This window comes from Podarcis liolepis, assembly GCF_965112155.1.
Source record: "Podarcis liolepis genome assembly, chromosome: 9".
In the NCBI taxonomy this organism is placed as follows: domain Eukaryota; kingdom Metazoa; phylum Chordata; class Lepidosauria; order Squamata; family Lacertidae; genus Podarcis; species Podarcis liolepis.
The window spans coordinates 72,726,325-72,752,892 of record NC_139564.1 but is presented as its reverse complement, the minus strand read 5'-3'; the positions used below and the strand labels follow the sequence as shown (position 1 = coordinate 72,752,892).

The following is a 26,568-nucleotide window of genomic DNA, read 5'->3' as shown; positions in this document are numbered from 1 at the left end:
TGCTGATCGTCAGTCTTGCTACCCTTCCATAGTCTTCAATTACTCTGATGGCCTCCAAGAATGAGGCCTCCATTCAGAAAAGCTTCCTAAACACCTGAAAGCTCTGAGGAGTGAACAAGACACAGGTGACTTTGTAGAATTACCTTCTCAATTGATAATCTTGCAGTGTGACATGTGCAACTTTGCAACAGAATATTTCATGAAAAATGTGGCCATTTTCCCACTTCAGGGGGAGGGAGGAATTATTGGGATATATTACTGTATTGTAATTTGTTAATGTGCCTTTTTAGCTGCATAATTTTGAAAACTAACAAACTATGTGTATTAAAAGGTAGGGATTGGGCTCAATGATCTGAATGGGTTGCTTCCTGACTTCTCTGATTCTGTGGTTTCTAGGCATTTGTTTGCAAGAAGAATACCCTGGCACAGCTTCTTTGGCAGACAAGCTGAGGTGGATTAAGTTTATGCATGGCAAGTGCTTCTTTTCTTGAAGATCCTCTTCAGGCTAGAAAGAGCTGGGGAACAAAACAGGCAGGGAGCTGGCAGTCATTCAGAAAACGTATTGGCGCAGAACGAAAGCCTGACAAGCAAGGCCTGTGTGTGTGTCTCATTAAGTGGGTGCTTCAAGTTTATGGCAAGCCGAGTAGATGAGGATCTTGATAAGGCATTAAAAAACAGTGACAGGGGTGTGCAGGGCTCTGCTTTGCCACAATGCCCTGCATTTCTTAGGCATCCTGAGCAGGGATACTAATAACTCATTCCTCTCCCAAGAAACAAATTTGCCCAAGGTGTGTGGAATTGACTTCTTTCCCAAAAAGCTTTCAAAAAATGGTTGATTCCCCACCCCAGATAAAGTGGCGAGTTAACACAGGTTCAAATTTGCAACCCCAGTGGGCCAAGCACAAAGCACCACAAACTCAATATTATACATGAAATTTAATAGATTATTTTTTGCCCAATGAAGGACAAAACAGTCACAATGAAAGGGAACCCTTTTATTCTCTTTTGCAACACACCCTTTTATTTTATTAGAAGAAATGTCTTTTTGAGCCTGATATATTTTGTAGTAATTTTTTTTTTTGGTGTTCCATTCTTCCATCATGACCAGTGGGGAAACCAACCTGACCCTGTCCATTGGCCAAAGAAGAAACAACTGCAAAAAGTCCATTCCCCTCCTGCGTTGGGCTGGAAAGGCCAGCAGGCACACTTTGCAACAGGATTCCTGCACGCCAAAGGACTTTCCTCACTCACTCACCACCACCACCTGCCAGAAACCCCAGGAACAGTAGTTTACTGCTCATAGGCCTACAAGGCCTTTTAGATTGTGTACCCGAGGGCAAGGATGGTATTATTGCTGAGTGGTGTTGTTGTTGTTGTCATTTTTGTTTATAATGATGCAATTTGTATACCACCCACAGGGCAGTTCTCAACATAAACCCAACATGTAAGCCAACAAAGGTCCGTATGGTTAAAGCTATGGTTTTCCCAGTAGTGATGTATGGAAGTGAGAGCTGGACCATAAAGAAGGCTGATCACCAAAGAATGGATGCTTTTGAATTGTGGTGCTGGAGGAGACTCTTGAGAGTCCCATGGACTGCAAGAAGATCAAACCTATCCATTCTGAAGGAAATCAGCCCTGAGTGCTCACTGGAAGGACAGATCCTGAAGCTGAGGCTCCAATACTTTGGCCACCTCGTGAGAAGAGAAGACTCCCTGGAAAAGACTCTGATGTTGGGAAAGATGGAGGGCACAAGGAGAAGGGGAAGACAGAGAATGAGATGGTTGGACAGTGTCCTCGGAGCTACCAGCATGAGTTTGACCAAACTGTGGGAGGCAGTGGAAGACAGGAGTGCCTGGCGTGCTCTGGTCCAGGGGGTCACGAAGAGTCGGACACGACTAAACACCACCACCCGAGGGCAAGGATGGTATTATTGCTGAGTGTTGTTGTTTTGTTTATAATAATGTGATTTGTATACCACCCACAGGGCAGTTCACAACATAAATCCAACATGTAAACCACCCTGGGAGCTTTCCTACCCCCAAGCAGAAGACTAACACCCATCACCCTCCCAACCTTCAAATACATAGACAAAAGCAGCTCCTAGCCCCCCCCCGCCCCCTCCCCCCGAAGGGCAGCGTGTCTCTCGTTGGCCATCTCTACCGCGCAGGGTTGATTGGATATTGAAATCCAAGGCAATGTTTGGCATCTAATCTCCCGCTTAACAAACTCTTCTTATTGCTGCCTCCTAAATGAGGACGACGAGGTGCAATCATGTTAAACAGTTTCCGCCTCGCTGAAGCAGATTGGTAGGGAGCTCGCCCACCCCCAGGCTAGCAATGGGCGCGCGGGGGGGGGGGGCGCTGCTTGCTGCTAATGACACAGAGCCTGGCTTCCCAGGCTGCTCCCCCTATCTCTCCGCGGTGCTTAAAATGTAAATGAATTTCATTATTAGCAACTCCATCCACTAATTGCTATCCAAAGCCATTCATTACCCTGTCAGCTTATTGGTTGGAGGACAACAGAGTGGCTCATTTATCGCAGGCTAAGGGAAAGCTGAAATTAGCTCATGCATATATAGAGAGGGGAGGAAAGGGGGAGGCAGGTGGGGGAAAGGAGGGGGATGCAGGGGAGGGCAGAAGGGGGAAAGGGGACTGCTTAATTGTTTTAAAAGAGGAGAGACTAAAGAAAAGGAGATGATGAAGGGTGATTAAAATGGAGGCGAGAGAGTGATTAAAAGCTATTATCTATCCCCCACTCCTCCGCCAGCCGTTTGCATCTGATGGAGTGGAGTCCGCGGAAGCTTATGGCAGAATAAATAAAGGAGTATTTAAGGCGCTGCAATACTCGTTTGATGACTTTGCTGCAACAAACACGGCCACCCCTAGAGAAAGCACAGCAGCCTATTCAAATAGTCTGTCTCACGATTTTTCACTTAACAAAAAAATATTTCCCATCAGCTCTAGTTACATAATACATGTTTGGGTTTTTCATATGAATAATTCTGAAATCCTTAGTTGGGCAATGAATTCATTAGGGCCAACCATATGGTCACAAAAGAGCAAGCAAACTTTTGAGGGTTTTTTATTTGGAATTCTTGGTGAGGCACCAGTTCTTCTGTTAGGCCAGTGTTTCCCAAAGGGGGGGGGGGTCATATGGACCCCTAGGGCACCCCAGGATATTCCAAGGGGGCCACAGGTGAAAAATGTGTAAATGGGGGGCCACAGCAAGAGGTTAGGGGGCCACAGGGGGAAGTGAAGAAAGAAAATCAAATTTTTAAAAATTGTGATTGGCTGGCTATCCACTTGGTCAATTACAAGCAGGTAAGGGGGTGGCCCCAGGTACGCGGATGGTGCGGTGGGTTAAACCACAGAGCCTAGGACTTGCCGATCAGAAGGTCGGTGGTTCGAATCCCCACGACGGGGTGAGCTCCCGTTGCTCAGCCCCTGCTCCTGCCAACCTAGCAGTTCGAAAGCGCATCAAAAGTGCAAGTAGAGAAATAGGTACCGCTCTGGTGTGAAGGTAAACGGTGTTTCCATGCGCTGCTCTGGTTCGCCAGAAGCGGCTTAATCATGCTGGCCACATGACCTGGAAGCTGTACGCTGGCTCCCTCAGCCAATAAAGCGAGATGAGAGCCCCAACCCCAGAGTCGGTCACAACTGGACCTAATGGTCAGGGGTCCCTTTACCTTTAAGGGGGTGGCCCACCAGGTGGGAGAGCTGAGGCTCCCATTTTGACCAATCAAGTCCATAATCCAGAACCCCCAGGTCAGGTAAGTGGTGGGGTGGCAATGGGTAGGGCTGGGCAAGCTGGGCCCAGTGTCAGCCTGGGCCTGACTCTGCAAGGTGCAGGGTGCAATCCACCCCAGTTCCTAGTGGATCAGGGCCTTTGGATGTTGCTGAGGGGTACAGGCTAGAACCTCAGATATATATTTATTTTTACTTATTGGGGGCAGCTGCTCCCCTTGGCTATGCCCTTGGGGGGCCCACAGGAAAGAAACAAGGTTGAAAGGGGGCCACAGTTGGGAAAATGTTGGGAAACACTGTGTTAGGCAAAGTGAAGAGACCACCTCAGGCGACAGGTGTGGGTGGGGGAAGAACAGTGCTTCAAAAACTAAGTATCTCTAACCAGTGTGGAATGTGAAACACAGAGCAGTCAAATACAACATTCCTAGAGTGGACATAAAAAGGGGGTGTCTGGATCAGCCAGTCGGAACTTCCTGTTTCTTCTACATGTGACCAGAGGTGGGCGTGACCTCACCTGGGCAGGTAACAAAACAGCACAGGGAAGGCAGCCATCTCTCTTTCTGACTCCATTCCTCGAAGAAGCAACATCTTCTTAGCCTGAGATGCTTGCAACCAAGAGAGGACAAAGGAACTATCTCCTTATGGGATAGATTCCAGGTGTATATATTTTGTAACCTAAGGCTGCCTTCTGGGATCCATCTGTGAACAGAATGTGTGTGAGTAAACTCTTTTATACAAGACTGTGTCATGTTTAATCTTTTTAAAGAGGGAATAAGGGGAATTACCAGGAAACTTATTTTAGAGGCTTAAACAAGCCTGGCAAAGACGTTATCCGCTGTACAAGTTTAAAAAGGGAAATGTTGCTCTGCTAAATTATAGAACTTGTTAACACAAGTTGGGAAGGATATAATTAAACAATATATCTCCTGCCTCCCTGAACATTCCCACAACCAACATTTTAAAAATAAATCTGTTGGCCCGATATGTGAATCTTTCTTTCTTTCACCTTAAAATGGATGGGCTTCCTCGGTCGTAAATGTGTGCAGCCTGCACCGCCTACCCTGTTCATACAGTGGTCATGTGTCCTATTTTACAGAGGGCAGTCCTCTGCTTGAAGGTCTGTTACAGGAGAGTCCTCTCTTGGGAAGATTTCTCTCTTTGAAGTCCATGTCCAGTTTCAATATCCAGGGGAAGGGCTACTGCTCAGGGGCAGAGCATCTGCTGTATCCCTGGCATCTCCAGGTAGAGCTGGGAATGTCTGTGGGAATGTTCAGGGATGCAGGAGAGGATATATTGTCTGATTATATCCCTTCCAACTTGTGCTAACAAGTTTTACAATTTAGCAGAGCAACATCCCCCTTTTTAAACTTGCACAGCGGATGCGTTTGCTCAGGCTCACTAAAGCCTCTGTAATGTTATTTGGTAATTTCCCCTTTAGTCCCTCATAAAAGAAATAGACACGGCACAGTCTTCTATAAAAGTATAAAAGAGTTTACTCACTAACATTCTGTTTACAGATGGATCCCAGAAGGCAGACTTAAGTTACAAAAGTAATATACCTGGAATCTATCCCATAAAGAGATAGACCCTTTGTCCTCTTTTGGCTGGAAGCCAAGAGAGCATCTTAGGCTAAGCAGATGTTGCTTCTTCGATGAATATAGTCAGAGAGAGAGAGAGATGCGGCTAGTCCTATGCTTTTGTTACCTGCACAGGTGAGGCCACGAATACATGGCCATCCCTGGTCACGTGTAGAGAAGAAGAAGAAGAAGAAGAAGAAGAAGAAGAAGAAGAAGAAGAAGAAGAAGAAGAGGAGGAGGAGGAGTTTGGATTTGATATCCCGCCTTTCACTCCCCTTCAGGAATCTCAAAGCGGCTAACATTCTCCTTTCCCTTCCTCCCCCACAACAAACACTCTGTGAGGTGAGTGGGGCTGAGAGACTTCAAAGAAGTGTGACTGGCCCAAGGTCACCCAGCAGCTGCATGTGGAGGAGCGGAGACGCGAACCCGGTTCCCCAGATTACGAGACTACCGCTCTTAACCACTACACCACACTGGCTCTCCAAGCCTAGGCCTTCCTTCCAGCCTTCCTTCTGCTGAGACACACCTGTGAGACACTAATCAGTGTGTTGCACCACAGTGATGCTCATGCAGAACCAAAGATGATGTTTCACATCCTCAAAATACCACCTGCCCTCTGGGACTCTGTGGACCATTTGCATGCTCTCCAGACACAATATTGAGAGTGAGTGGCCTCCTGATTTATCCCTCCCTCCACCTTCTCCTGCACTGCATCCTGAAGCTTTTGTCTCTTTGGGACAATCTGTGTGCAAAGACTGGTGGGAAAGACTGGTTTGGTGGTCCTCACCCAGAGGTCTTCTCCAAACTTTGCATGCAGGAAGAAGTTTCCTCTCTGGATCTTCCCAGTCTTATTTCCCAGCCCTAGTCAAAAAAACCAAGCAATCCTACTCTTTTGTTTTCACTCTCTATTATTTTGCACCAGATTAATGCCCTCTGATTACTTGGTTGACCTAGCAAAGGGCTGTATCCTCCAGAAGGGAGCAAGCTGAGGAAGGGAGTGGGTTGGGGCAGACACGTGTTTGTTTTCGTTTAAGAAATGTTTAATTTGCACCGTGATGAGTCATTTGGCTCTGAGCCTGGACAGCTTGCAGTGCTTGCAATGGGACAGACCGTGGCACTGTTGCTTCAGCTTGGGAAATCTCACTCTGCAGGAGGCTGGGAGACAGTTTGGTGGCAATGCTCTATTTCTGGATTTCCTGCATCGAGCAGTGTGTTGGACAAGACGTGATTTTTGTCTCCTCTTACTTAAAAGATAAATGCTCCAACATTTTTTTGGCTCAGGGATGGAGAAACTCACACACTCCATATTTAAATATCTATTTTATTGCAACGTACACATTGTTTCTAAAGTACTTCATTCTAAAATATATATTTTGTAATGCTCTTTGTTACGTCTCCCAAGCTGAGACCTAAGCTGAGACCTCATAATATTCAGAGGGGAAAATTGAATTTTGATCTATTACAGCAGCTACTGGAGTTGCAAAACAGGCCATTTTGCATTGGAACTCACAGAAGTCAACTTTTCTCACTCCCAAGTAAGTGCACATCGGATTGCTGCTTATAATGGGTGTGCTGGACAGACAATATATCTGTTTATTCAGTATAATGGGAAGTTATGATCTATGCCAGGGGTAGGGAATGGGTCAGTGGCGTAGCGTGGGGGGTGCCAAGGGTGCCGGCTGCACCGGGCGCAACATTCGGGGGGGGGCGCGAGTCCAGAGGGAAGGGACAAGTTCCTTCCTCCGCCGGGCTCCCCGCAGTCACCGCCAGCCTTGCGCTCTAGCGCGCGCGCCCCCCGCCGCCGCTGCGGCTGCGCTCCGCTCACTGCTCGCAGGAGGAGCAGCCGCTGCAGCAGCGCCGACGCCGCCACCGACGCCTGACCGGCACGGGCAGCCTCCGCACCCCGACGCGCCACCGGGCCTCGCTGCGCCCTGCGCCCTGCGCTCCCGAAAAACCTCCGAGAGGAAGCCAGTGGGCGGGCGAGGCCCGGCTAAGCCTCTCGCCAGCGGGTTAAGAGGCTTTCGGTTTCGTCAGCAAGTTTGGCGGGCTTGCTCACGAGTAAATGAGTGGTGGATCATCCCCCTAAGGGTGTGTGTGTGTGCTAAAGAAAGGCTTCCGGTTTAAGTTCTTTGTTACGCTGAATGTTTATCTTTTAAAGATACATAGTAATAATAAAAATAAATGTGAAAAACGAAAGGCGTTGGATTTTGCTGTGCATGGTGCCCTTTGGGAACTGGCAAGGTGGGGTTTGAAGCTACTGCTGCAGAGTGGCGTAGCGTGGGGGGTGCAGGGGGGCCCGGTCGCACCGGCCGCACTGGCCGCAACATCTGGGGGTTAGGGTTAGGGGCGCAAATCCACTGGTTAGGGGGCGCAAATTACTTGCCTTGCCCCGGGTGCTGATAACCCACGCTACGCCACTGGAATGGGTAGACCTGTCCATTTAAGTTTCTCTGAGTTTCTTAATTTCCAACCTGAATTTCCATTCTTCCTATTTCGACATTATATTGTGAACCGCCCTGTGATCATCAGGTGAAGGATAGTATAGAAATTTAATAAATAAAATAAGTAAATCAGTTTGAGATTAGATATACATTTAATTCCTTGTGAAAACTCACCAACATTCTTGGGTGAATTTCTCCTGAAATGAACATTCCAGTGCACTTTTCCCCAGCATAATTAATCTTTGCTTGCTTGCTTTTTTTTTTAGTAATAGATGCAAGATGCTTCTGCCCAGGCATGAACACTAGGGCGGTTCATAAAAAAACTTTTTTTTTTTTAATGCCTGCTCCAAAGGTCTTATCTTACTACACTAGGGATTATATAGCTACTGTTAGGATATTTCCGTTCCACCTTAAAAGGGAGCAGGCTTTGTGAGTCAGAGTCTGCGCATGTCCTGTTCACAGGATGTTTATGTTTGCTGTTGCTTTCGTTTCTCTCTCTCTCTCTGTCGGAGACACTGACGCAGAACAGTCATGTCTTTCTTTGTTCTGATCAACGCTGAATAAAAGCTTGTAAATAATGCTCTCCTGGGTGCGACTTTTGCTGTGCATTATCTGCTGATAAGAGTGTGCATGAGCCCTGGAATGTGGCAAGGTATTTCCAGGAAACTCGTGTCGCTAATAGCTCATACTGCATGACTACCAGAGATCGATGGATCGTCCGGCAGCCGGCTTGGGGGCCATGATGGACTTTATCTCCCTGGCAGTATCCCAACAGTATACCTGAAATTTCATGCATATCAGTTAATGTCTTGACCCTGCTCTGCTGAATTGAAATTTCAGCCTTCACGACATAGGAAAACGGCCAAGTAAACAGCTATATTCATGGAGGAGGGTCAAGATATTGACTGATATGCATAAAATTTCAGATATAGATATATAATCCCTAGTGTAGTGTGATAAGATATTTGGAGCAGGCATTTTCAGAAAAAGGTTTTTTATGAACTGCCCTAATGCACACATAGACAGATGTGTTCCTCCCCACCCCTTGCACGGAGTTGTGTCTTTGCCGCTCACTCGTGGCTACTCTGTGGGAAGCGCTGTTTTACTTGGAAGTGCTCGCATCGCTTGTACTTCATGGAGAGGCCATAGCGAGGGGTCATGTCCACCTTCACCCCGTCCGGGATACTGAACTGCAGTTGCTGGAGCAAAGTGGCCAAGAAGAGGAAGACCTGCCACCGGGCAATAGGCTCTCCAATGCACCTCCTCTTCCCCAGGCCAAAGGCCAGGACCTTCTCGCTCTCATCCCGGTTGATGCCCTTCCCGTTGGCAGTCAGGAATCGCTCTGGCTTAAAGGAGGAAGGGGATTCCCAAAGGGTTCTGGAAAAGGAGCATTTTTTGAATGAATGAATGAGCATGCAAACTCCTTGCCTCAAGCAGAGATGAGAGAAAAATATCGATTCGGTTTGCAGAAGGACACTCTGAAACAATACACTAGCTGAAACACAGCCATCCTTTAAACTCACACTTTCCGGAATTTTGTAACACAGTTCTCTGGCCAAGTAGAAAAATGCTTAAACTGGGGTAAAACCTGCCTAGGAATGCATATATTGGTGAGAATGATATAAGCATGCGTTATATCGGGAGGGTTTAGCAAAAATGGGTAGATCAGGCAAGATTTCATACAGATATGTGTCTACAAGGAGAAATTTGTTGAATTATTTTCATGAGGGCATTTTTTAAAAGAAGATTTTAAAAAGAATATAACTGAAAGAAACTAAAATTGGCCAATTCATCAATCCCTAATCTCATGTGCATCTATTTAATATTTCTCTGAACTGGGGTGTGGCGTGGCAGGGCAGGGTGATATGGCCCCGGGCACACACTTTTGAGGGGGTGTCCCCCCCCCAGGGATCCTCATCCTGCCCTGCCTACCACTGGGGGGTCTCTGGGCCCCAGAGCCCAGCCAGGCCATGCCGCCAAGAGCCTAGGCCCCTCGCTCAGATGGCAAGCAGCTACAGGTGGAAGGAGGCAGGCAAGGGATGACTCCAGTGTAGCCTGGCGCTCCTCTCCGCAGGCACTGGGGGGATTCACCTGCCAAGGGCTGTGTCGACTGGCTGGGCTCCGCTGTACGTAGGCAGGCAGGCAGCACAGCTCAGCCCAACTTCTGTCTGGTGGTGAGGGCTGGGCTGGTACAGCAGACTTTGTTCAACTTCCATGCCCGGGTGCCAGCAAACTCCACTACGCCACTGATCTGATGCGGCCAATGTGGTGCCCTCACCTTACCCTTGACCATTAGCTATGTTGGCTGGGACTAAATGGACATTGAATTCAGCAACACCTTGAGTACAACACAAGCCTTATTTTTTGTTTTAAAAAGCTACTTGTTGTTGTTGTTTTTGTTGTTGTTGTTGTTGATAATAATAATAATAAATAACATTCCTTGAGCCAGGGACTAGCTTCACGACTGCCAGAGGGAGCAGCTAACCAGGACTCTCTCTTCTAGACTGGAAACAGGGAGAAGCCCTTGAACTCAACATTTTGAGGAAGGTTGTGATGTCTGTTCAAAAAGGCATAATGGTGAACCCAAAGCTGGTTCGCTGTTCAAGATACATTCTCTTACACACTGCCTCATCTCCACAGCAGTGTGAGATTTCGGGGGTCCAGGCTTACCCAGGGTCTGAGAACCCTTTGGAAATGAGGCACAGAGGAGACTGTGGCGTCTTTAGGGTATATGGTTTCATTTACACATATATACAACCTGCCCCTGGGTGGTGAGACTGCAGAGCAGTCACATCTCAAGAGGGCCTTGTTTCGCCCACGACTGCAGCCTCAGATTCCAAGAGACCCCAAACATCATGTGTGACCCTCTCTACAGGATAAAACAGCCTTGTGCTTTGCCTCACCCCTCCAGCTTGCAAAATGGACCCTTTTTTCTTTTTCGCTTAGCTCATCTCCCACTTCAATCCTGAATGCTTCCTCTCCCATCTCTGGTATGGTCTCAGCAGAGAGTGTTTTGCCTTGAGTTGTTTGCCTTTCCTTGAGGGTTAATAACTGGCCATCATCTTCTTCTGTCTTCCTAATGACCCTCCTTCAGGGAGCTGGTCTGGCTTGTAAACATAAACTAAGCCCAGGGATTTCCATCTTTGGCACAGTTTACTTAAACTTTGATCAATTCTAACTTTTACTGAATCCAAGAATTTTGGGTGACTTGCACTCACAAACTCTGGCACCCAGAACCTATACCAGTATGTCTGTAACATATTCACACTTAAAATCAGGGATGGGGAACCTGCAGCCCTCCAGATGTTGTTGGACTCCAACTCACATTATCTCTGACCACTGGCTACACACGCTGGGACTTACGGGAGCTGGAGCCCTACAATATCTAGAGAGTACCCAATTCCCCATCCCTGCTTAAGTGAGTGCTAAGGAATATAACTGATTGGTACAGTGTGCATGCACAAGGTGTGGGGAACATGTCTTCCCAAGGGCTGAGATACACTTACTCATCATGGTTGACTTGCCACTGGTTGACAAAGACACAGAGGTCCCTTGGGATGTAGTAGCCATTCAAAACGGTGTCTTTGGTTGTACTGAAATGGGAAATAAATGTATTTATTGGGGAAACCCCACAAAGCACCTGAAGGGATGGAAGAGTGGAAGGAAAATCAAATGGAATTTGGGAGGCTGTAGGAATGAAATGAATGCCATGCCATGGGGAAAGGGATGGAGAGCAATAGGGCAGTTTCAGTTTTGGTCTTCTCCAACCCTGCCCATTCCCCCTCTGATCCCATCTGTTTGGTTCCCAGATCTGCCCCCACAGGCTGAAAAAACCCCTGCCCCCTGCTGCAGTGGCCAAGGTCAAGTTATATTAGCCACCTGTAAAGACAAAACAAGAAGGAAGGCGCTCCAATCATCCTAGGTTGCCATGCATTGTCCTTAAAGATTGACCAGTCTCAGACTAAGGTTACCAGATTTTTTTCAATGAATCTGGGGACACAATAAATGAATGAATGAATGAATGAATGAATGAATGAATGTTCAGGACATTGATGCTGCAGCAATAGCGGTGGCAGAGGGGCAGCCACCGCCTTGACCTCAACCACCACGTTCCCCCTTCCTCTGAGGCTTCTTTCTCCTTTCTCCTTTCTCCATGAGCCTGGGCAGCCCCTGAGTTGTTGGTTCTTCGGTGGTGGTGGTGGGGAAGCGGTGTGCGGTGGGTCAGGCATGGAAGGCGGGCAGGGGGCAGGGATCTTTCAGGCAGCGCGTTGCCTCCTTTCCCCAATCCCATTCCTACTTTCGTGCAAGCAGGAGGGGGCGGGGATCCCTCAGCTGGGAAGGAAGGCTTCCCATTGCCTAACTGAGAGATCCCTGTCCCCTCCTGTTTGCACGCAAGCTCTGATAGGCAGCGTGAAGCCTCGCTTCACAGCTGAGAGATCCCTGCCCCCTCCTGATGCACGCAAGTAGGAGTTGGGGGGCTGCTCCAATAGGCAGCATGAAGCCTCCCTTCACAGCTGAGTTGCTGGGGTCAGGGAGAGTGGAGGCAGCCCGGAAGCTGCATCTTAGAGCCCCTGCACCACCATCATATGGGGACTTCCAAGCAGCTCCTGAAGCCAGCCAGAGCCAACTGCTCTGGGCTGCTGAGACTGCAGCTGCTGCATTTCCCAGGGACATCAGATGAAATCCGGGGACATTTCGGGGATGGAATTTGTCCGGGACTTATTCGCAAATCCGGGGACTGTCCCTGGGAAATGGGGACATCTGGTAACTCTATCTCAGACGTTTCTCTCCCTGATCATGAAGACCTGGAGTTTTCTTCATTTTTGAAAGGTGAAAACCCTGAAAATGCTGCTAATTCCACACCAGATGGCCCACCCCATGTAGACGCAAGGAAGGCACAGGCTGAGGGTGAGGCCCCTCATGGACATGAGCTGGGGAATTGGGATGGGTTTGTGTGGCGATCACACAGGGTCCCCGGACGTTTAATGGTCTATTGATCCCTGTGCCACCACTGTGCTCACTTCCCCACTGCCACCAACCCGTTACTCTCTCGTAAAACACTGATTCCAGTCAGTTGTTAAAAGTGAACCAAAAAAACACAAGTTCATTTTACAAACATTAACAAGTTTATGGTTTCTCAGATAATATTCCTGTCAGTATCTTAACTTCAGTTTCTTTACCGGCCTATACCTTCTGACTGATTATCTCAACTGTTTGACTGACTCCTCTTAACAAATTCTGTTTGACTGACAAATTCTCTCACTCTCTCCCACCAGACTAGCCCAACCCACAGACTTATCTTCTCTGTCTCTTCTAACTCCAGACTGTCTTCTGAACAACTCTAACTCACTAAAAACCCTCTGTGCTTAAACCTTATACAGTGGTGCTCCGCAAGACGAACGCCTCGCAAGACGGAAAACCCGCTAGATGAAAGGGTTTTCCGTTTTGGAGGCGCTTCGCAAAACGAATTTCCCTATGGGCTTCCTTCGCAAGACGAAAGCCCATAGGGAAATCTCCGGGACAGCGGGGAAGCGCAGCGCGTCTTCCCCACTGTCCTCGGACCTCCTCCGAAGGCTGGCGGTGGGGCGGAGAGACCTCCTCCCCGCGCCAGCCTTCGGATGGCTGTCCTGAAGACTTGGGGTGGGAGGAGGGTTTTCCTTCCCACCGCCAACATTCAGAATGCTGTTCTGAATGTTGGCGGTGGGGAGGAAAAACCCTCCTCCCACCGCAAGCCCCGGGAACAGAGGAGAAGCACTGCGCCCCTTCCCCTCTGTTCCCGTACCTGTCCTGAAGGCTTGTGGTGGGGAGAAAAGCCCTTCTCCACACCGCCAGCCTGGCAAGCGGTTTCCATAGGAACGCATTAATTGATTTTCAATGCATTCCTATGGGAAACCGTGCTTCGCAAGACGAAAAACTCGCAAGAAGAAAAAACTTGCGGAACGAATTAATTTCGTCTTGCGAGGCACCACTGTACACAGTTAACTCCTCCCCCTGGGTTCCCATTGGTTAGTCATTTTACAATTAGCTACCCCTTTCCCTATGAACCCAGTATGAGGTCACACAAATGCCACAGTTTGCTTGTCTCTTTGGAAGGCTCAGGACTTACCAGTGAGGGATTGTGAAGGGCAGGAAGGAGGAGTGCCTGAACACCTCCAGGATGAAGGCTTCGGTGTAAGGCATCAGGGGACGGTCCGACAGCCGGGGCTTGCGCTCTCGGCCAATGCTCTCATCTACAGGTTAAGCATAAGAACATCAGAAGACTCCACTGGATCAGGCCAGTGGCCCGTCTAGTCCAGCCTCCTGTTCTCTCAGGGCCCAACCAGATGCCCATTCCGCGAAACCGGCAAGCAGGACCCCAGCACAGGAGCCTTCCCCCCTCCTCTGGTTTCCAGCAACTGGTATTCAGAAGTATTGCTGGCTCTGTCTGTGGAGGCAGCCATTGCAGCTAGCAGCCACTGAGAGTCCTTTCCTCCATGAATTTGTCTTTTAAAGCCATCCAGGTGAAAGAGGAGAGAAAGAAACTGGGATCCAGTCTGCCAAAGAGACGTGTGAATTATTATAAACAGAGTTTTACCTATCTCTTCCTGAATCTTTTTTTGGATTTCTGGATAGACAACAAGATACATGAGGCACCAGGACAAGGCTGTGGTCACTGTGTCAAACCCTGGGGGGGAAACAGAGCGGTGGTTTTTAAAAACAAAACAAAACAAAACAAAACACAAAAGCCTTTTTTTAAAAAAAGTGAACCTCCTTTTTTAAAGGTGAATATAATTTTAGTCTGCATCAATTAAATAGTATCCAAGTCTCAATAGTTCCCATCTGAGTGAGTGTGTATATAATTAGACATGTTGTTGAGAATGGGGACACATATCTGTACGTCTCCCAGATGTTCATAATACCAGAGCTCAGGTTCATCCAAAGAAACGGACTGTGGGGAGATTCAAGACAGACCAAAGAGAATTGGGGAGCTACCTTACAATTACAGTGGTACCTCAGGTTAAGAACTTAATTCCTTCTGGAGGTCCGTTCTTAACCTGAAACTGTTCTTAACCTGAGGTACCACTTTAGCTAATAGGGCCTCCCGCTGCTGGCACGCGATTTCTGTTCTCATCCTGAAGCAAAGTTCTTAACCCGAGGTACTATTTCTGGGTTAGCAGAGTCTGTAACCTGAAGCGTCTGTAACCCGAGGTACCACTGTACTTGGTACTGGGAAACCAATTCATCACAGCTCAAGAATCCCTGACAGATGGTCATGCAACCTTCAAAGGAAACCTGTTCAATGGGTCTTATCATCAGAAAGATCTTCTGAATGTTTAGTTGGAACTTCCTTTCATGTCATTAGAATCCATTGGTTCTGCAATGCAAAGCACAAGAAACGAGCTTGCGCCATCTTCCATGGGGAAGCCCTTCAGATATTTTCTCGAAACCTCCTTACCTGCCCCAAATAGGTCATTGACGAGGTTCACTACTTTTTCAGATGAGAGTTGAAGCTTTGCATTTTCTTGGCTTTGGTCGATGAGGGAGTCTGTGATGTCCCGGATGCTGTCCTGGGAAGGAATAGAGACTCAGTTCACAATTATGGTGGTTAGAAGCCAGTTCTTGACTTCCCAGCTTTTTTTCTGGTGCTGCTCTTATGATTTGACAGCAAGGACAGCCTGTATTGTTAAAGCAAGCATGCATTTTCATTGGATTTTAATGGGTACACACTCTTAAAATGAAACTTCATTGAGGTTTTTCTAGTGTTGACTCTGGTTTTGTTTTGTTTTTTAACAACAACCAACCATGTGGTGGCCATCACATACAAGATGAAATGCAATCAGAAGGTGGAAGAGAAGTAACATGGAGGGCATAACGTTTCATGGCCTATCTGGGAAGTCCTTATTTCAGGCATAGGCAAACTCGGCCCTCCAGATGTTTTGGGACTACAACTCCCATCATCCCTAGCTAGCAGGACCAGTCTGTCAGGAATGATGGGAGTTGTAGTCCCAAAACATCTGGAGGGCCGAGTTTGCCTATGCCTGCCTTAGTCCATTATATAGGGAAGAGTCATAGCTCAGTGGTAGAAGATCTCCGGTTCAGTCCCCACTGGCATTGCAGGGAAGGGCTGGAAATATTTCCTGCCTGGAACCATGGAGAACCACTGCTGCCAGTCAGAATGGACAATGGTGAGCCTGAAGGACTTATAGCCCAACCTGGCATGAAGCAGTTCCCTGCATCCCTTACCTTGCTGAAGCTCTCATAGTGCTCTTTGACGATCTTCTGAAGGAAGGTAGTGAAGCGTTGGTTGATGGCCTTAAACTTCTGTATGTTGTTGCTCGGGAGGTACTGGAGGGCAGGGATGTAGTCAGCCGGGTTGCCGGAGGATGCAAACTCCACAAAGTCCTCGCTCACATTCACTATGCTGAGCAGCTCCTCATCTTCATGTCTGTAGCGCTTGCCAAAGCAAATGGCACTGATGACATTGGCCACAGAGACCACCAGGTACCGGTAAGGGTCGAGACTCTTCTTCTCCAGCATCACCTGCTGCAGTTTCATCACCAGGTAGGTGGCCTCTTTGGAGACGTGCTCTTCCAATAGGCAGGTGGAGGAGGAGTCAGGGCTGGGGGAAGCAGCGAAGCTTTTGAGGGCACTCTGGGCCAGTTTCCGGCGCATCTGCCACACCTCCCCAGAGTCTGTGCTGAAAACCAGGCTGTTGCCTCCTGACACGAAGCGGGAGCTGAACAGGTCAGGACGGCCCATGAAGTCTCCTCCTTGCCTCACCAAGGCCTGCTTGATGGTCTCGAGGCCACTTAGCACTACCACTGGCCTCATGCCAATATGGATCTTCATCACATCTCCGTACTTCTGGCTCATTTGCGTCAGACTCAAGTGGGGGTTCTGCCCCAGATCCAACATGTTGCCAATGAATGGGTAGCCCCATGGCCCTGGGAGACTCTTTAGGCCCTGTGGCACCTGCGTCCGGAGGGATTTGATAGCGATGAAGATCAGGCAGAAAACAGCAATGGCGATGAGGGCTTCTGCAGCCGAGATGGTGCCCAGGATTCCCATCAGCGACATGGCAAATGGGGGCAGGGTGGACGGGTAAGAAACCCTCCTGAAATAAGCCAAAGGACAGCCCAGGAGGCAGGGTTAGCAGGCGAAAGTCTGTGTTTGGCTTTGCTGAACTCAGAGAGTTGCAAGCAAAGAACCAAATACTTGCAGATTAAGTTACATCGTGCAAGAGAGTGTGTTCAGAAAGGACTCATTCAGGTGTCCTACATGTCAGGAAATGAAATTCCTGCAGCTCTGTTGTCTAAGGTTGTTAACAGAGAACAACTTAAGGTTTATGTACAGCAGTTGCAATTGGGTTGAACCACAGGTGAAACAGGTTACACGGAAAGGGGGAGGATGTTAGAACATTCCGTTCCACCTTAAAAGGAACAGGCATGATTGTTGTGTGTCACATGCATGTTTACCTTCCAGCACAGCTTGCTGGGAACTTCCGTTGTGTATAGCTTTTGCTTATGCTTCTTGCTTGGACATGAAAGAGGGAAGACATGTTTTTTCCTTTGTCCTGATGTATGCTGACTAAACTGCTTGTAAATACGCTTTACATATGCCTCTATCTGCTCTTCCATTGTGAAGTTTATTTGCTGGCTTGCGTGCTCAGCTTCTGAAAGGCTTCTGAAGCTCTGAGTCACAGTTTTGATGCAGAACCAAGGACTGGAGTTCGGCCGGCAACTGGCCGGTGGGCTGGAGCCAGCTGGGGGCCTGGCCATTGACCAGTCTGACTGAGGCTGATAGGACATGGAGTCCAAACACTCCTGGAGGGCCACAGTTTCCCCAGCTCTAGTCTATAGGGACATCGCTCTATGAGTAATACCAGTTTTCATGCCTGTTAAATCAAACTACCACTCCCTTGGAAGGTGATGAACTCTCCCTCCTTGGAGGTTTTTAAGCAGAGATCGGGTGGCCATCTGTCAGTGATGCTTTAGTTGAGATTCCTGCATTGCAGGGGCTGGACTAGATGACCATCGGGTCCCTTCCAGCTCTACAGTTCTATTATTCTAAAACATCTAGATACCATGTATATGGAGGCAATGCATGACCTTCCTTAGTTGGGGCTGATTCATACGACTATTAAAAATGCATTTGCTATTATTTTTAATTTAACCGCTGCTCCTTTCACAAAGCCCTCCATCTGCTTCTTACTTGCCTTGCTGTTTTCAGTGTCTTTCTGCTTCTCTCTGTTCTCAGAGCTGATTGCCAATGACCTTTCATTACTGGTTGTCAATGAACTTGCAATAGTCAATAAAAACACATTCTCCATCTGCTATATATTTTGGAAAGTTTGAGGAAGTTGTTTGTTTGTTCTGCATCTGGACACTTCTTAAAGTATCATAATTGAATTTTGCATATTGGCTATTCAGATCAAGGAACAGGTTTTTGCCTGTTTGGAGACAAGTAGATGCCAATTTGAATCAAGATTGTGGGCTGAACCTTTCACAACAGAGGTGGGTTTTTTATTTTGGGTTTGTTTGTTTTTTTGGTGTCTCAGAATTGCTGAGCAATGCCAGGTATGAGGCTGCTAGCCTATAATAAATATTCTACATCATAGGAATAGAAATCTATTCTTTGACATTTTCGTGGAGAAGCAGCAGAGACTGTACCACCGTCGCTAACATTAACCAGTTGTAGAAACTTTTCAAATGCCTGTCATAATCTTCCAATCTTCCAAACTGCTTCCTTCTTTCCCCTTGTGGAGAGCGGGGAAACCTTCCCAGATCGCCCCCACCAGCAAAAGTGTGCTATAACTTATGGACAATCTTCTTAAACTTATTTTCTGGGGGATAGGCAGAGGAGTTCTCCTCCAGATTATTTTCTTACATGTATATCTCTACCTTCAGGTAGCCCTGAAGTTTTAAATGTTTGACGTTTTACTTTGTTTTTATATACACTGTAAGCTGCCCAGAGCAGCTGGGGAAACCCAGCCAGATGGGCGGGATATAAATAATGATAATGATAATGATAATGATAATGATAATGATAATGATAATGATAATGATAATGATAATGATAATGATAATGATAACAATAATTCTGCCATACGACACGACTCTGCAGTAAACTTCCGGGCTCTGGCCAGATCCAGTGTCAGCCCAACAATGGCCCCAGGTGCCTTCAGACTACATTTGGGAAAGATAACAGAGTCCACCCAGGCCCCATCTCTGCTTCTGCAGGTTTCCCCATATCCCATCCCTGCTACTTATGGTCAAAATCCCCTTCCCTGCCTGGGAAGGATACACTTTCCCAGCTGGGACCATCTCTATCCTATATCCCCTATACAACAACTAGCACACAGCAGACTTATAGTAAACAGGTAAAATGATACATTGCTATGCTACCTTATAATAGGACGATGCAGAAAAAGGCCTGCAGTGGAAATCTAGGCATGTTGACTTGGAGGTAAATCCCAGCATGTTTTCTGGGGCTTGCCAGCAGGCAATCATGCAAACATTTACAGCTTAGCACACTACAGACCTGTGTCGCTCAGATGGGCGAAGGAACTGGAGTCTTGACCAGTACTGTAGCTAATCCAGTCAGGATTTTCTGTCTAGATCTCTCTCTTCCCCCTGTGGACATGCTGTGCTGAGCAGTTCCAGAGGTCATTTTATGCACTGCCCTCAGATTGGCCAATCCACGCCCTCTTCCGCTGGCCAAATCCGCATCTTCCCAGCCAAGGCTGGACTAACAAACAGCTAGTATTGGAGGAAGCCCAATAAAAACACCCCACTCCATTACACTCCAGATTGTGGTGGAAGCAAAGAACATGTCCCACATCAGCCAGCCACAGCCTTGTTGATTGCCACAAGCACATTCCAAGTGTTCTTGAGCTGTTGCGGTTTTTGCCTTGTCTTGAGTTGTAATGCTGCATTGAATAAAATTGGATTTCATTTTTTTTATCAAAGCAAGCTCTTGGTCATTGCAAGAGAAATTCACCAAACTAAAAAGACTTCTGCTTGTTGAAATGTATAGCTTGCACCAGCTCAGCTCAGCAAGTTGGAACAAAACAATGAGTGGTATTAAACCAGGTTTTACTCAGAGTAAACCCATCGAAATTAATGGGCCGAAATTAGTCATGTTTATTGATTTCTGTGGGTCTACACTTAGCTGAATATCACCCAAATGCAACTGATTGACCTTTCTCCAGTCTTCCTGCCTGAGCCCCAAAGTCCAACTACAAAGGGCAGAGGTTTCCCAGGAGTAAAGCTGTCCAGTTTGAAGACGAAGAATCATATAAAGGAAGGTTAGGGGCCTTGAAGTTGCCCACTGTCCCCAGTTAGCACTTCGACAGCAGACTGAGCAGACATGCAGGGGACTTGGCCAAAGCCCACCCCACCAGGAGAAAGAAGAGGTCTTGTGTTTCTGTTTGAATGGGGGTGATTATGCATTTAATTTAGCATATGCACATCTTATGCAAGGCGAGAAGAGATAGGAGAGCAATCCAAACACCGGAAGGTCTGTTGCCTGGAAGATGGGGCAAGCTTGTCTTCTACTGCTCTGGTGGGGCGGACCCAAACCAGCTGATTCAAAAGGCAAGAAATGTGATTCCAGCTAAAGGCTTGGAAGAACATTTGAGGGTAAGAGTGATCGCTCTGACCTATAAAACCTTAAATGGCTCAGGAGCACAATACCTCAGGGACCGCCTCTCTCTTTATGAACCTACCTGGACCCTGAAATCATCTTCTGAGTCCCTTCTTCATGGGCCTCCTCCACGAGAGGTCCAGAGGGTGGCAACAGAAGAAAAGGCCTTTTCTGCAGTGGCTCCCGGTTTGTGGAATGCTCTCCCCAGGAAGGCTGATCTGGAATCTTTGTTACACCAGGTGAAAATGTTCCTCTTTAACCAGGCCTTTGGCTGCTCGACATCTGATGCCCTTTTAAAATGTCTTATGGAAGGGGGGATAATTGGGTTGGTTTTGTTTTTATAGTGGTACCTCGGGTTAAGAAGTTAATTCGTTCCAGAGGTCCATTCTTAACCTGAAACAGTTCTTAACCTGAGGTGCACTTTCGCTAATGGGGCCTCCTGCTGCCACTGCGCCGCTGATGCATGATTTCTGTTCTTATCCTGGGGCAAAGTTCTTAACCTGGAGCAACCAGTTCCGGGTTAGCGGAGTTTGTAACCCAAAGGGAACCCCGGGAAACGGGGACGTCTGGTAACCTTATGTGGTTGGGTAACCACGAAGGCCTGACCTGAGGCAAGGAGGAAGAAAGGGAAAGGAAGGCCAGTGTTGGTTCAATCAGGTGATCAAACTCCAAAGTCCCTGGTCAGGAGCAGCGCTGCAGCTTGCGACAGGTCAGGCCAAACTGTGGTTAAAGATTGTCCAGCTTTGCGTGAGAAGCCTTTTGGCTGAGCTTCCCATTGTGCCCTGGAGTCCAGCAGGCAAGAGGAATGTGGTGAAAGAAGAGGTCAAGGCAGAGGAGGCTGGGCTGGAAAGAGGGAGCAGCCTTTGGGGTGAATCATAGAATCACGGAACTGTAGAACTGGAAGGGATCCCAAGGGATCAACTAGCCCAACCCTCTGCAATGCAGGAATCACAAGTGAAAGAACCCCTGACAGACAGTGGCATCACATAGGGAGGGCCAGAGGGGTAGTGGCGCAGGGAGCATTTGCTGGGGGGGGCATTTTATTTCTTGATGCCCTGCCAGCCCCAGCCCCTGCACCCCTGCCCACCCATGGCCCTTGGCGGGCACAGCAGCCACGCACCTGAGGAGTGCACTCATGCTGTTTTGACAGCCTGTGTGAGAAGGATGAAACAGACATGGACCCTTCCTTTTCAGGGCGCATGCATGTTGCATTTTTCCATCTCCGCCAAGCTAAGCAGTTGGCTCCTTACCCCTCTCGCCCTGACCTAACCACTGTGATCCACACGACGGTCACCTCTAGGCTTGATTATTGTAACTCGCTCTACGTGGGGCTGCCCTTGAGACTGACCCAGAAACCCCAGCGGGTGCAGAATGCTGCAGCGAGACTCCTTATGGGGTCCTCGCTGCAAGATCACATTCACCCAGTACTATACCGGCTGCACTGGCTCCCGGTGGAGTACAGGATCAGGTTTAAGGTGCTGGTTTTAACCTTTAAAGCCCTATACGGCCTAGGACCCTCGCACCTACGGGACCACCTCTCCTGGTATGTCCCACAGAGGACCTTACGGTCTTCAAACAAAAACATCTTGGAGGTCCCGGGCCACAGAGAGGTTAGGCTGGCCTCAACCAGAGCCAGGGCTTTTTCGGCTGTGGCTCTGAACTGGTGGAACGCTCTGTCACAAGAGACTAGGGCCCTGCGGGACTTGACATCTTTCTGCAGGGCCTGCAAGACAGAGCTGTTCCACCAGGCCTTTGGCCAGGGCACAACCTGACCCCCTCCTTTGGCAATCCTCACAGAGCCCAATGGTTGCCATTAATCTGATTTGAACTGATTTTAGAATGAAATGATTTTAGAATGTTGTATCATTTTACTGTTGTTAGCCGCTTGGAGCCTGGCTTCGGCTGGGGAGGGCGGGATATAAATAAATTATTATTATTATTATTATTATTATTATTATTATTATTATTATTATTATTAATTATTTATTGCTACGTCCTCCTCATGCAGCTTTGCAGCATCACGAAGTGGCACAGGACTGGAAGGCAGTTTGAGTGCGCCCTTTGGGCACATGCTTGTTGCATTCACCAAGGGCCACAGGCAGGCAGGCAGGGACACAGCACAGTCTTACTTAGCGGCGGCAGCAGGGGCTGGGCATGGGCTCCATTCACCTTCTGCGCCTCTGGGCCCGCACCATCCCAGGGGCACAAGCACCTGCCATGTGCGGTGTGCAGCTGCTTACAGTGTGTGGTGTGGTGCAGCATGGCGTGCCAGGCGTGCCATTGTCCCGGCGCAAAAATTTTCAAGGGCACAAGTTGGGTGAGGGATGCTTCCCCACCTCTGAATGTGTTTATTACATTGACGACCCAAACTACAACCCCTGTTTACCTAAAACGGCCATTCGTGTATGCGCAAGGAGGACGACCCAGATGCAAGAGCTCTGTGGGAAGGTGAGGTGAGGCACCTTCTTTGGGGGGCACCCCCTTGCCAGGCTGTTGCCACCTCTGCCTCCTCCTTTGTCCCAGTGTCCTGTGCTGCCCAGTCCTGGAGCCCTGCAAGCTCCACCCAGGCTCCAGAGCTCAAGGCAACGACCAAGGCGACTCTCAAGGGGCGTGCTAGCCTAGGCTCAGTGGGGAAGCCCTTGCTGCATGCAGACGAGCAGGGTCTTCTCCTAAGACAGGCCTGTGTGTGTGTGTGTGAGAGAGAGAGAGAGAGAGAGGGCGCAGCCTGCAGCTGCCAACCCATGATATGCCACTGCTGACACATAGTTGTCTAACCTCTGCTTAAAAACCTCCTCTTTTTTGGTAAACAAAAGAATAATAAATAAATAATAGTTGCAATTGCATGCAAAAATGTGGATATTAGGAGACATGCATGAAAAAAAGGCATACAAATTTATATACAATTAAAAAAAATGAATTGGGGTGAACTGAGCTAAAGATTTGAAAAATGAGAAACGAGTTTGAGAGATGCATTGATTCATCCCTATTTTTCCCGGTGCTGTTCCCATCGCCTTCCAATTAAGAACATAAGAAGAGCCTCCTGTGTCAGGCCAACAGTCTAGCTAGTCCCACATCTTCTTCCCACAGGGGCCAAGCAGATGACCCCAAGGAAATCCTGAAAGCAGGACCTGAGCAGAAGAGGACTTCCAGTGACTGGGATTCAGAAGCACGGCTGCCTACAACCATTGATAGCCCTCACCTCCTCCATGAATTTGCCCAGTCCTCTTTTTTTTATATATATAAAATATTTATTGAGATTTTAAACAATAAAACCAACTTTCCAATCAAACCAAAAAGGAAACAACATTATCACACATAAAGCAAAACAGATAAATACAATAAAAACATATAAAAAGTAAGAAGCAAAGAGAAAAAACATAAAAAAGACATAAAAAAGACATAAAAATCCAAATTTTTACTTATTGTTTTCATAACCCTACTTCCTGACTTCCTCACATCTCCCTTTTCTGTGTTCCTTTTTACACAAATCATATTCAGCAATATCTTACCCTCTTTCAAATCTTAGTCTATATTATGCATTTCAACCCATTGTGTCTCCAATTTTTCCCTTTATATCCTTTTGATTACGTTTGACACAGTGTATTCTAATTTTTTCACCCTTATCTTTTGATACATTTGTTACATACTCCTTTTACTTATATCACTAATGCCACCTTGTCTTTATATCTTGCATCATTTTAGCATTCCAACATTTTAACTTTCCCATATTTTACAATGTTTTTGCAAATAGTCTTTAAACTTCTTCCAATCCTCTTCCACTAACTCTTCTCCCAGGTCTCGGATTCTGCCAGTCATTTCTGCCAACTCCATGTAGTCTATCACTTGCATCTGCCATTCTTCCAAGGTGGGCAAATCTTGTGTCTTCCAGTATTTTTCAATCAGTATTCTTGCTGCTTTTGTCGCGTACATAAAGAAAGTTCTGTCCTTCTTTGGCACCATTTGGCCGACAATGCCCAAAAGGAAGGCCTCTGGTTTCTTAAGGAAAGTATATTTAAATACCTTTTTTAGTTCATTATAGATCATTTCCCAGAAGGCCTTAACCTTTGTTGCCCAGTCCTCTTTTAAAGCCATCCAAGTTGATTGCTATCACTGCCTCCTGTGGTAACAAGTTCTATAGTTTGTGCTGCATGAAGAACTTCATTTTATCTGTTCTGAATCTCCCAATACTGAATCTTCCACTGAATTCATGGAAAAGGCAACTGTTTGAAGCAGGAAGTGTGCAGAGAAAATCCATGCTTGCTTGTTTAGTACCCAGAATTCCGCCATGATTTCGTGCCAGACTCTCCTCTGCTTTCCTCCCAGCATGGGATGTTGACACTCCTCAGATGACAAGGCAGAATCTGCCCTCTCCAGCCCAGGTTAACCATTGCCCAGGTTTGTGTGAGGAGCTTGTTGGATCACTTTCAGCCTCTTCTGCCATCACAAGCAGGGAGAGGGGAAACACAGGCAGATTTTGGGCACCACAACTAGTTTGGCCACACTGGGTGCTGAACTTTGGGCAGGGGTCAGCAAACTTTTTCAGCAGAGGGCCAGTCCACTGTCCCTCAAACCTTGTGGGGGGCCGGACTATATTTTTTTTGGGGGGGTGAACGAATTCCTATGCCCCACAAATAACCCAGAGATGCATTTTAAATAAAAGAACTGTTAACGGAAAAATCTGAGGGCTCTCTTGGACAAAAACAAAGACACCAACCAGGATAACTTGGAGCAAAACAGCAGCCTGTAGGCTTGGCCTTTATTGAACTGTTGCAACAGGGTATTCCCCTCACTCGCAGGAGAGAGGAAAGACCCAGAACAATGGGCTGCAAGACCTTATAAAAACTTTTGAAATTCCCCTCCTCTAGGTCAAGCCCACCCCCAGAAACATCATGCATACATTACAGAAAGGAGGGGTTGACATCATGCATACATTACAGAAGGGGTTGACATCATGCATACATTACAGAAAGGAGGGGTTGAGGGAGGAGTTGTGGTGGTAACCTGAGTGTCCTGTCACCTGGCTGGTTCTTCCTTTCCCCCTGCCCATGAGTCACTTCCAGGAGACAAAGGAGAGTTTGCAGTTTCCTGCCCCCAGAGGGAAGATCTGATCATTGTCCTTTGTTTCAGTCTGTTCTGAATCCACTACCATATGCAAGTTCTTTGTCATTATGATTGTCTTCTGTCTGGGGTTATCAGGGCTCCTGTGGATGTGCTGGTATGCTGAAGAGATTATGGCTGACCAGAAACCAAGCCACCCTTCCTTTGATAGTAAAATAAAAATGGAACAGTGCAAATCTGATGTATGGTTGATTTTCTATGAATTTATAACAGAAATGTGGCGTATGTAGTGTGTGAGTGTGAGTGTGTGTGAAGTTTGTGCAAACAGAATGATTGGGGTGGGGGGGTTCCTGCTACAGAACACATTCTCCTCATGTAAAAACACACTGATTCCTGGACCATCCGCAGGCCAGATTTTGAAGGCGATTCAGCTGCATCCGGCCCCTGGGCCTTAGTTTGCATACCTAGCAGGTGCTGCAGAAAGTCACAACTATGACATAGTGAATTGAGCAGAACAGAAGGTGAGAAGTGTTACCGGAAAAATCTGAGAGCTCCCTTGGACAAAAACAAAGATACCAACCAGGATAACTTGGAGCAAAACAGCAGCCTGTAGGCTTGGCCTTTATTGAACTGTTGCAACAGGGTGTTCCCCTCACTTGCAGGAGAGAGGAAAGACCCAGAAAGATGGTGTGCAAGACCTTATAAAAACTTTTGAAATTCCCATCCTCTAGGTCAAGCCCACCCCCAGAAACATCATGCATACATTATAGAAAGGAGGGGTTGACATCATGCATACATTACAGAAAGGAGGGGTTGAGGGAGGAGTTGTGGTGGTTACCTGAGTGTCTTGTCATCTGGCTGGTTCCTCCTTTCCCCCTCCCCATGAGTCACTTCCAGGAGACAAAGGGGAGTTGGCAGTTTCCTGCCCCCAGAGGGAAGATCTGATCATTGTCCTTTGTTTCAGTCCCTGCTGAATCCACTCCCATATGCAAGTTCTTTGTGATCTTGATGGTCTTCTGTCTAGGACCATCAGGGTTGGCACAGCAACTGGGCAGGGCTCCTGTGGATGTGCTGGGATGGTGAAGGGATTATGGCTGACCAGAACCAAGCCACCCCCCTTTGAT

At 47.6% G+C, this 26,568-nt stretch overlaps 1 protein-coding gene across 1 annotated transcript; it reads right to left on the bottom strand.

Annotated features, from left to right (window-relative positions):
* Positions 1-7,895: 7,895 nt before the first annotated feature.
* Positions 7,896-19,453, bottom strand: LOC310686631 (cytochrome P450 1A5-like). Its single transcript, XM_083460524.1, has 8 exons — positions 19,283-19,453; positions 15,986-16,856; positions 15,198-15,309; positions 14,337-14,426; positions 13,869-13,992; positions 11,269-11,355; positions 8,536-9,139; positions 7,896-8,148 (listed from the first exon to the last, which is right to left on the bottom strand). Exons 2-7 carry the CDS (start codon positions 16,817-16,819, stop codon positions 8,833-8,835), a joined length of 1,554 nt encoding a protein of 517 aa, XP_083316650.1. The 5' UTR covers positions 16,820-16,856; positions 19,283-19,453; the 3' UTR covers positions 7,896-8,148; positions 8,536-8,832.
* Between the last annotated feature and the right edge of the window lie 7,115 nt (positions 19,454-26,568).

Excerpts from the sequence above, each read along its gene's own strand:
- LOC310686631 (XM_083460524.1), bottom strand. The coding sequence starts at position 16,819 with ATGTCGCTGATGGGAATCCTGGGCACCATCTCGGCTGCAGAAGCCCTC. Across the intron at positions 15,310-15,985 it reads ACTATGAGAGCTTCAGCAAG|GACAGCATCCGGGACATCAC; the intron begins GTAAGGGATGCA and ends ATTCCTTCCCAG. Across the intron at positions 11,356-13,868 it reads CCCTTCACAATCCCTCACTG|TACAACCAAAGACACCGTTT; the intron begins GTAAGTCCTGAG and ends TTCCCATTTCAG.